At 33.5% G+C, this 10,915-nt stretch overlaps 1 protein-coding gene across 1 annotated transcript; it reads right to left on the bottom strand.

The window, feature by feature from the left end:
* Nucleotides 1–5,412: 5,412 nt before the first annotated feature.
* LOC149541850 (protein NRT1/ PTR FAMILY 5.10-like) lies at nucleotides 5,413–9,615 on the bottom strand. The gene is made up of 4 exons (XM_089796929.1): nucleotides 9,288–9,615; nucleotides 8,633–8,850; nucleotides 6,915–7,441; nucleotides 5,413–6,502 (listed from the first exon to the last, which is right to left on the bottom strand). The coding sequence occupies exons 1-4, from the start codon at nucleotides 9,400–9,402 to the stop codon at nucleotides 5,653–5,655; spliced, it is 1,710 nt and encodes a 569-aa protein (XP_089653055.1). The 5' UTR covers nucleotides 9,403–9,615; the 3' UTR covers nucleotides 5,413–5,652.
* Between the last annotated feature and the right edge of the window lie 1,300 nt (nucleotides 9,616–10,915).

Raw genomic sequence — 10,915 nt, 5'->3', positions numbered from 1 at the left:
ACAGAAAGATACATACATATATCTCACAATTAATTTAGTTACGAACAACAAGGTTTCCACAAATGGCACAAAGGGGTCAGTTTCGTTCCTCCGTTAGATTCCTTGACTAATAAATATCTTGCACACTCATTGCACACATCAATAGCTCAAGAAAATCTCGTGCATATATATATATATAACTTATCAGGGAAATCACATAACTTAGAACATAATGCTTTAATTAATTAACTATTTAATTTATTTCTACTCACATTTAATCATCAGTAATCACATAATCAAAATAACATAACTTATTTATTAATTCAAATTAAGTACTAGTATAATCATCATTAGGTATGCATATACCTAAACATCATAACATCACCAATTAAAGAATACTCAATTATCTAAAGCATAAAACTTAATCATCGAGGTATCAAAATCAACATCCTTATCATCAAGTGAAAATACCTTGTATCATTGTTAGTGAAATTTTAATGTTTAATTAGTCAAGATAATGTAGCAGTTCTCGAATCACTGAGCATTAAAACATGGATGTATCAACTACTCTAAATTTCATTAGGACATTCACAACATAAAACATTACTTCATATCCGTTCAAATTTCCTACAATAGATTTGACAAATAAATTCATATTTAATAAGTAGGTGCGAGAAGGGACCTCACATATATATATATATATATATATATATATATATATATATATATATATATATATATATATATATATATATATATATATATATATATATATATATATATATATATATATATATATATATATATATATATATATATATATATATATATATATATATATTAGTTTTAGTATTAATCAAACTTAAATGTGATTCAACGTTATAGGATCCTCAAGGAATGTAATCTATTATGTGTTTCTTATGTATAAATGTATGTTATTGCTTCTGCTATTTTATATATATTATTGTTATGTTATTATCTTTATAAAAAAAAATGTTTGGAAAACTTAGTGAAACTTTAGGTTAGTTCTTTTAGATCCCTTGGCGGGGCGTTACGAGTGCACAGCGACACAAAATGGGAACTCAAGAGAAAAGTTAAAAAACAAGATGACTAAAATACCACCACTAATTCCCCAATGTCCTGACTATCTAGACCTCTTAGGAGTTAACCTAACTTGAAGGTCAAGATGCTAGGTTCTTTGATGGAAAAATAATGGGGTGCCCATTTTTAAAGTAAAAAACAAGGCATGTTTTGTGGAACTACAACAAATAGCTCTAACAAAATAAAGAAATGACAAAGGCATTTCTTCATTAGTGAGAACCCCAAAACCCTAGTCAAGTAGCAAACCTAAATTAAATATCATAAGAGGCTATAGAGTATTCTATCCAACAACTCAAACTTTCAATTTACACGTTCACTGTATGCTCAATGTCTTAATTACTTCAAATTTTCAAGTAATAACCACCACAAGTGTGCAACAATGTGGAATTAATTTTTTTCTAGACAATGAGAGCTTTGATAAATCCCTGTGAACCAATTTTGATCCCTATTGACTAGATGTGAGAGTTCATTTGGAGGCCTTTTTAATGAGTCATTGTACTTGTCCTTTTGACATTTGGTGATTAGATTGATAACATTATGAAGCTCGTGTGTTTCCACTTGATTGTTCCTTGAACTTTATTTTTGTGAGATAGCAATTATGTTGTGCTACCATCACTTGATCATTCTCTTTCTTTCTTTGATTAGTGTTAGAGTTCATTTCCTTTTAATTTCTTTATGTGTGTGTGTGTGTGTGTGTGTGTGTGTGTGTGTGTGTGTGTGTGTGTGTGTGTGTGTGTGTGCACGCGCGCACCCGCGCGCCAAGACATCAGTTAGAGTGTGCAGTCAAGGAAGTTGTGAAATTTCTTGGGATTTTCCAGCTTTACAATTCTTGTGTTCCTCTTTTAAATTTTTTTGGGAAACTCACATTCCAATAGGTGAGTTAAATAAGCTCACAGGAAAAACCTTTGCTTGTACCAAATAGTTCAAATTTCTCTTGGCCACTACACACCTGGGTTGAGAATAACCTATATAATCATTTTGAGTGTGTAAATTATTGAGAACGATCAATTTAGAATATGAATTTGGTGGCTGGAAACCTTTTTTTACCTACATATGATGTGTTTTGGCTTCAACGAAGCCATTCTTGGTACTGTACTTGTCATGTAACTATTCTAGGACCTCTCTCACCTTATTGTGGTTTAAGCATTTCAAGTATGTATATTCATAATTATTTCTATATAGCTACCCATGTTTTAGCATGTATGATGTGCATTTTATTCTTAGAGCTCTATGTTGGGAGCTATGTATCCCTTTGAAGCATTTGTTTTGTAGAAAATGATAGACTATGTCTTGATACCAAACATCTAGAACGATCCCCTCATTAGTATAGGTTTATGAAACCAACCCATTTTGTTATTCAATGTCAACAATCATCTTGGTTAGACCTTTCTCTTAGACGAATTTCATGGTTTGGATCTCAAGGTCAAATTCTTGTAGTATGGCCATCCATTTTCCTCCCCTTTCTCCCAATTCATCTTTCATTAATAATGACTTGACTATTGGGTCAAGCATAATGGCTTAGATTTTGCTTTACACGATGTAATGTTTGAATTTCTTAACAACTTTTACCGAGATAAGGACTACTTGTCCAAATTTGGGCAATTTATCTCTACATTATTCAAGGGACAACTCATAAAGGCTATGGGTATTTCATCTTCACCATCCTCCTTCTAGGTTATATGCCAGCACATGAATGTTTGGAAGCAAATGAATATACCTTGAATGGAAATTGGTAGTTGGGGCTTACAAGCATTGCTGCAGTAGAAATTATTATTTTAATATCTTCAAAAGCCTTCTTAACCTTAGGCATCCAGTCAATTTTGACATTCTTCTTGAGCATGTCATGAGGGGACACACTATTTCTGCAAAACCACTTATGAATTTTCAAACAAAGATAATCTTTCCAAAGAAATATTTCAACTCCTTTCTATTATTTGGGGGAAACAACTTGAGAATCACTTCAATGCTTTTTGGATCAATGGAATGACATTCTCATATATTATATGTCCAAGAAGTTTCCCTTCGGTGATCCTGAATGAACATTTCTTGGGGTGAAGGGAGATTCCATACTTCCAACACCTATTTAGTACCTATTTTAGGTTAGAAATGTGATTGGCCAATTCTTTAAGAATACCATGAGATCAACCATGTAAATTAGTATGCACTCACTAGCCCTTTGAATGCTCCATAGCACGTTGAAAAGTAGCTCCAACATTTATCAATTCAAAAGACGTGTCTATATGGGAATGTTCCCCACTTAGTTGTAAAGGAAATCTTCATTCTATCCTCCTCTTGAACCATCACTTGGTTGTATTGAGAATAACCATCTAGAAATGACATCATCTTGGACCTGTTCATAATTTGAAGCACCTCATCAAGTGAAGGCAACATGTAGTTATCCTTATGTGACAAATGATTCAATTTTATGAAATCCACATATAGTCTGATTTCTCCATTTTTCTTACATATTGGAACTAAGTTTACAATCCAGATAGAGTGGAAGATTGGGAAAATGATCTTTGCATTCAATAAATTCTATACCTCTTTCATAATTAACAATTGAATGATTGGATTGACTGGTCATTATCTTTGGCAGAATTGGTTTGTGTTTGTTTGAGACATATATTGTGCACTATTATATCTAAATCATATATTTTAAGGTCATCATAACTCCATGCTATGAAATCTTTATACTCAGCTAGTAGTTGCAACAATTTCTTCCTTTCCTACTGATTTCAAACCTTCCCAATCTTTACCATTCTAGGGTCTTTGATAGAACCCATATTGTTGTTAAAAACAACTATGCAATTGTAAATTGTCTTTGATGTTACACAAATGTCAAGTCTTTTACTGAGCAATCAATGTCAACTGAGCTCACTCGGGCATTGAAGGATGTTTCCTATGTATGTTGAGCGTTCCAGGAAAGACAACACAGAACCAGTGTTAATTGAGTTAACTTAGTATGTTAAGCATTCCAGGAAAGACAACACAGAACCAGTGTTAATTGAGTTAATTGAGTTAACTTAGTTACCAAAGGAAGTTGGTATGGAACCAATGTTAACCGAGCTGACTCAGACACTAAAAGAAGTCTGAAGGAAAGTCTTTTCTGAGTTAGTGTTGACCGAGTTGGGTCGGCTAACAAAAGATTTTCATGTATGTTGAGCGTTCTAGGAAAGACAACACAGAACTAGTGTTAATTGAGTTAATTGAGTTAACTTAGTTACCAAAGGAAGTTGGTATGGAACCAATGTTAACCGAGCTGACTCAGACACTAAAAGAAGTCTAAAGGAAAGTCTTTTCTGAGTTAGTGTTGACCGAGTTGGGTCGGCTAACAAAAGATTTTCATGTATCACCATATTGGATCTGACAGTTTTGTTGATTAGCTCTAGCCAACTCATGGGATGAATTTCATTTGTTTAAAAGTGTATTCAAGCCGACTTGACAAGGTAAATCATATAAATATAAGGTCAAGTTGAGGATTGAATTGTGAAAAAGCATGGGATTGAAAAGATAAATCAAGGAAGCGAATTTGAACGATAACAAAGTATCTAGAGTTGACCAAGTTGCAAAGATAAATCTGATCAAGGAGGATCACATATTCAAGCCAAAATAGAGATCTGAAATCAGCAAAGACAATTGCATCAGCAATCAGATCAAGTCATTTATTACTCTCTAATTATTGTAGGAGTGAATCAAATCTCTTAACAGAGTTAGCCTAATAGTTATTTGTCAAATCTTCTAACAAAGTGACATTTCTAGATTGAAGTGTCTAAAGACCTCTAAAAAGACAATGAATAGATTTTAAAAGAAAATGAAAATGTATTGTAGTAGGAAACAAATTGTTCATAGTAGGATTAATTGAAAATACTACTGAATTATAGAGAAATATTGAAATATAGAGAAATACAGGAATTCCTAGTTGTATAATTCGGATTATTCATGTCTATCTTTCATATGGTTTCATACAATGTATAAAACTATTCTCAACGCACCTACATATATAGAGGCATATGATTAAAGGTGAAGTAAGAAATGATTCCTTCGTGTAATGTAAAATAGTTAAGTTTTTGCAATAATGAAAAAAACCTACCATGCTAGTATACCTATTATCAAAAATGATTTTCTCAGTTGAAAAATCTGCGTTATCTTTGTTTTCTATTACTATAATTTTTGTTTGAGATTGTATTTGGACTACTTTTATCGTATAGATTTATTGAGATGTTTATTTCTCTGTAATATCATGTTAAATATTCAGGTTGATGTTTCTAAAGATTATAACTGTGAAACAGTTTAAACACAACTGATACAGTAGAAGCAAGGTACAGATATGCGTTTTAGATGGAATTTACGGTCTCAACAATGGAATTTTTAACTTTCCATCCGACCTTTAGTAGAATGTGAGAGTTTGATTCCTCCATGGTACTTACACAGTATGTATTTGTTGGGATTTAAATCCAATTCATAATTGTGAAAAGCACCTATTAGGCTTTATATCTACATCCTAATAACAAATTACAACAGTAAAACAGATGAATAAGTACTAATGGTATAACACAAGCCATTAGTTAGTTTTTAGGTAGAATTTGCGGTGCCAGTAGGTGCAGCCTTTCTGTACTTATAGCAGTTGGCTAAGGTCATGAACATGCCCAGGTTGAGTATAGTCAAAGAAGCTAGAAGCCAATAGAAGTAATCTAAATGAGCTTTATTCAAGTTGTTTGCAAACCAGCATTGGTCCTGCTTTCTGCAAGTAACCTTCTCAATGACCAAAATTAGGAAACCACTGAGAAAACTACCAACTCCTATTACACTCATTGAAACAGCTATACCCAAGCTTTTCATTGTGTCTGGCATTTGATCATAAAAGTATTCTTGCATTCCTACCACTGTAAACACATCCGCCATGCCAAAAAGTACATATTGTGGAAGTAGCCAAAAAACGCTCATTGGGACTGTTGCATAGGGGTTGTCTACCAGTCCATTATCCTTTGCTACCTTGAGCCTTCTCATTTCTGTCGCTGCAGCAACAATCATTGAAAGTGCAGAAAAAAACATTCCGGTGCCTATCCTTTGGAGCAATGTTATACCTCTCTCATTCCCTGATAATCTCCTTGCAATCGGAACAAAGATGCGATCATAGACAGGGACCAATAGCATTATAGATATGCTAGTAAAAAGCTGCATACTTGCAGAAGGGATCACAAAATTTTGACCAATTTTTCTATCCATTCTGCTTCCCTGCTTTGTGAAAAATGTGGAGGACTGTGCAAAGACAACGCCATACATCAAACATGCTATCCAAATGGGTAACATGCCTAGAAGAAGTTTTACCTCTTCAACTTGTTGAACTGTGCAAAGTCTCCAATTGTGTGTTGTTTTGCACTCAAAATCCAGTTCATCTTCAATTGTTGCTCTATCAAGAAACCTGAAGAACACCATGAGGACAGTCATCAAAAAAAAAAACCAAACTACATAGGGCTATAATAAACACAAATGAGAACTCTGAGAACTTCTACTAGCATTATTCCCATATATCGTAACTGTCTAGACTCTACACCATCTTCCTTCAGCTTAGGTGCTAGGTCGAGAAATTAAATCCAACATTCCTTTTGTTTGGCATGCCACTCATGAAGAATGCAATAGACCTGTATGGAAACTTTGTCGACATCTTGAAACTCCCTCCAGTCTTATCAGCAAACCATGGCCCATTTCATCCATTTCCCAGTTTGAAAACACAAAGACATTCTCTGTTGCTATTATTTGACCTGAACTCTAAAATAGCATCTTGCCCGAATATAGCAATAGATTTAAAGCAAATAGTACCATGAAGTGCTTACCTGAATTTATTTGTTTGCAAGAGTTTTCTTCTCGACTCTGTCTTCAGAATCTCTACTTCTTGAACTGAAGCTGATTGATTTTGTTCTCGGAAAGGAATAGGGGCATTTTGTTTGTAGAATGCTGCAACAAACACATGGATGATTCGAGTGAGAGGGCTTCCACTAGGCAGTTTGTTTCTGTAAAACCTAGTCCCACACAAGAACACGAGAAGTGCCATTGTCATGGTAACAGCAGGAATGCCAAATCCCACACCCCATCCGACATTATCTTGGATGTATGTGAGCACAGTGAACCCTGAAAGGGTTCCCAAGCAAATAACAAAATACCACCAATTAAAGAATGAACTTTTGTGCTTCTTCTCTTTTGGGTTCTCATCATCAAACTGGTCAGCACCAAAGGCCTGTAGGCATGGCTTGTGACCCCCTTGTCCCAAAGCAACTAAGTAAAGTGAAAAGTAAAACAACCCAATCCTGAAATGAGATTTGAGACTCCTGAGAGAGGCTGATAGAGTCACCAATATTAGCCCCTGTCATTTTTCATTGCATGACATGTTACTTGGATATAACGGATAAAATTAAAACAGTAGGAAAAAAAGAATTAATTCAGCTATTTTGAAGGCAAATGGATGTGTAATCAATTTCGAAGGCACAAATTCATAGTAAGATTTTCAGTTTCTATGTTCCTCCTCAATTTGTAGATACGTTTCCTTAACAAAAAACCAGACAAAGCTCTTCAGAAAGGTGCCCTCTTTCCTTGTTATCGATTCACACATGCAGATAAGGGTGCTGAACGAAACGACTAATACGAGTTTTTGAGAAAACTATCATCCTCACTTGCTATTGATTCATACATCTAGCAGTATGGGTTCTTAATCAAACGGCCTGTCGGCAAGCTACCCACTTATATTTTTACACATGCACCAGATATGGATCTTTAACCAAAGTTCCAATATGGATTTTTTTTATCATCAGAGCAATCAAGGCTCTTTGGCGGCTTGTATCTTTATTTGCTCATGCAGATACCATCAGACTACTAGGGTTTTCTCTTGGTCCTTTTTTATATGAACTAGGTTTAGTGCTCTGTTACTGTATCATTAGCTGATTTTGTGCTGCTTTATTTTTGTGCTCGCTTGAGAAATCATACCAGTAGCGAAAAGCTAATTAGAGAAATAATTACTGGGTGAATATTCTTGGCAAAGGCACCAAGAAAAGGCGACAAAGGGTTTCATGGGCAAGGTAGTCACTTATCAAGAAAGACTCGTAAAATGATTTTCTAAATGGATAATTAAATCTTTGTTTGATCTTTACTTTGGAATCTTTGAGGGTATATATGCTGTACTAAGCTAAGGTGTTAAAATCCTCCTCACCTGTACTTAAATAATGTTACTCTAATGTTTCCTTTTCTTACATTGAAATTATTTAGAGTCACAATTTAGAATTTCACAAAGATGTCTTTCTTACAATTTGAACCAAGGTTTCCACAATGAAAACTCATTGTTTCAACCAATTAAACTTACAATTTGAACCAGGGTCTCCACAATGAAAACTCATTGTTTCAACCAACTAAGCTAAATCTCTTGAACCTAATGTTTACCTTTCAATAACGAGCACTCATAAAATACAGTGACATTATACTGTTGAAAAAATTGTTCTAAACTACTCTACCCATCGTTAATAATGCAAAGTAAAAGGAATCTGTGAAGAAAACAAATACTCACAAGCAAATAGACGAGTGAAGAAGCCAGAATTGTCCAGTAACGACCCAAATATGAATCTGCAACAAAAGCTCCCAGAAAGGGCAATATGGATTGCACCCCTGACCAGATGTTCACATTGCTTGCAGCACTGGCAGTGCTTTCATGCAAAATATTTGTGAGATAAGTTATCAAATTTGATTGTATGCCAGCATGAGCAAATCTCTCTGCAATCTCCCCCCCTGTGAGTAACACCAACAACCATAAAATAGTAGTTTATTGATCCACATTCAGAAACAAAGCTACCATGTCCTTATTTCCTGACTTTTGACTAACATCTGGATCCCTATTCGCACAAATCAAAGGAACTAAAACAGAGTTATTTTCCTCTCAAAATACAAAACAAAACCCTTTCTTATTCTGCTGTGAAGCAAAAACATGAGAGAAGAGAGGACTCATTTTAGTGTAAATGAGCCACTGTAATCAAACTGTCAGCGTAGAAAATTTTCAATAAGAAGTTGAATTTGAAAACATTAATCCACGAGATGTGGTCCATATTATGTGTTATGAACTTTCTGCCAGAGATTTTTCGGAACCATTTTTTGCGATGGTAATAATTTTGTAAAACCTAGAAAACAGCACATCCACAAAAGAGAGTTTATTCGAATTTTATGCACACCAATTATGAAAAAGGATGCCTTCAATGTTCCAGTGTGCGCTCTGATAACAGGGTGGCCATGGAGATCTACTGATCCATCTTTAACAAATTCGTCCGATTGTTGAAGTTCCTCCATTGCCTTCGATTCCTTCGTTAACCAGTTACAATACAGAAGTGTTTATTTTCGCTGAGATTCAGAGTTGGGGTTTCTTTTCAGGGGATGGGGAGGGTCAGTCTGGTTTTGAAGATGATCTGTTCAGAGCTATTAAACACAGATCTAATTGCTGCGGATTGTGGAGTGGAGTTCATCACAGATCATTTTTGTTGGGAAAACAGATTTTTTTAAATTAAGAAAGCTTATGGAATGGATTCCTCTTATAATGGAAAAAATAAATAAATTAAAAAATGAATGAGAATATTTCTTTTTATTGATGGATGGTTAAGTGTTTTATTTTTGTAACCATCATTTAGATCTAATGAATGTTAAGTATTGACTTTATTACTAATTTTAATACAAAAATAGAATCAGCTAAGTACACTCTAGAATAGACTATTAACAATTAAACAGAACGTACAACAACTCGCATTACAATTTTTTTTTAAAACTTTTTAATTAGATAAAACATTCATCATAATGTTTAGAGTTAAATTTTTATTTTTTCAATATAAATTTAGAGATTATGTATAATTGATTTGTTTTATATAGTTAAGTAATTTATTCTTGATCGTTTTTTATTTGTATTTTTGTCTATTACATCTAGATGTAAGAGTTGCAATACGATATATCTAGAGTACACTTCAATCTATTAATGGAATGAATGAATTAAAAAACATATAGGTAATTTGTACATTTGTCCACATCCTCTACAAATATTACTCAAAACCACAAAACTAGTGTGTCCAATCAATTGACCTAAGAGAACTTAATTGTTATGTTTTAGAAATTTCTTGAAAGATATTTGTACACATGACCTTGACAACAAAAAACACTCATAAGGCAAAGGTGAATACACTTAGCAAGAAACATTATTGCACATCAAATCAAGGGTGTGAGACTAGACTTGATTTTGGTAGCTTAGACCTAACCATAATAATTCGTAAGGCTATATTGTGTCATAGGGCATCTTCTAGACTTAGAGTGTGAACTTATGTACCATTGAAAATGTATTTTGAATAACATAAACATATATTGTCTACTTGTTAAAGCTAAGTGTATTTGACCTCTTATTTTTAATTCAATCATATCTATTCACTTAGCTTTGATTTAATCTACATTAATTGTATTTTATTGTTTAAATTAATTTATAGTTTAGATTATTTATGCAAAGTATTTAAATTAATTTTATTTCTTTATATTTGTTGTGGACTCAATATACTCTTACAATCAACCAAAGGTTTGACCTTAGGGTTTAGTTTTCATATTGAATTAGATTCAAATTTGTTAGGACTATGATATGTAATTATAATCGTGTGTCCATGACAAGTGGGCTATTACATCTCAATTTTTTACCTAATTTAAAATATAGTCATTGAGGTTCACACGAAGTCAATTGGTAGTTTAATTTGTTATAATCTTGTGAAATGGTAAGATGGTTAGTCGTTATAATTTCAAGTGAAGATAACAAGCTAGTTGATCATTTATCACGAAT

This window comes from Cupressus sempervirens, chromosome 8, assembly GCF_028749045.1.
Source record: "Cupressus sempervirens isolate cs-2001-9-10 chromosome 8, ASM2874904v1, whole genome shotgun sequence".
NCBI lineage: Eukaryota > Viridiplantae > Streptophyta > Pinopsida > Cupressales > Cupressaceae > Cupressus > Cupressus sempervirens.
The sequence above is the reverse complement of the archived record's forward strand: the minus strand, read 5'-3'. Positions and strand labels throughout refer to the sequence as shown.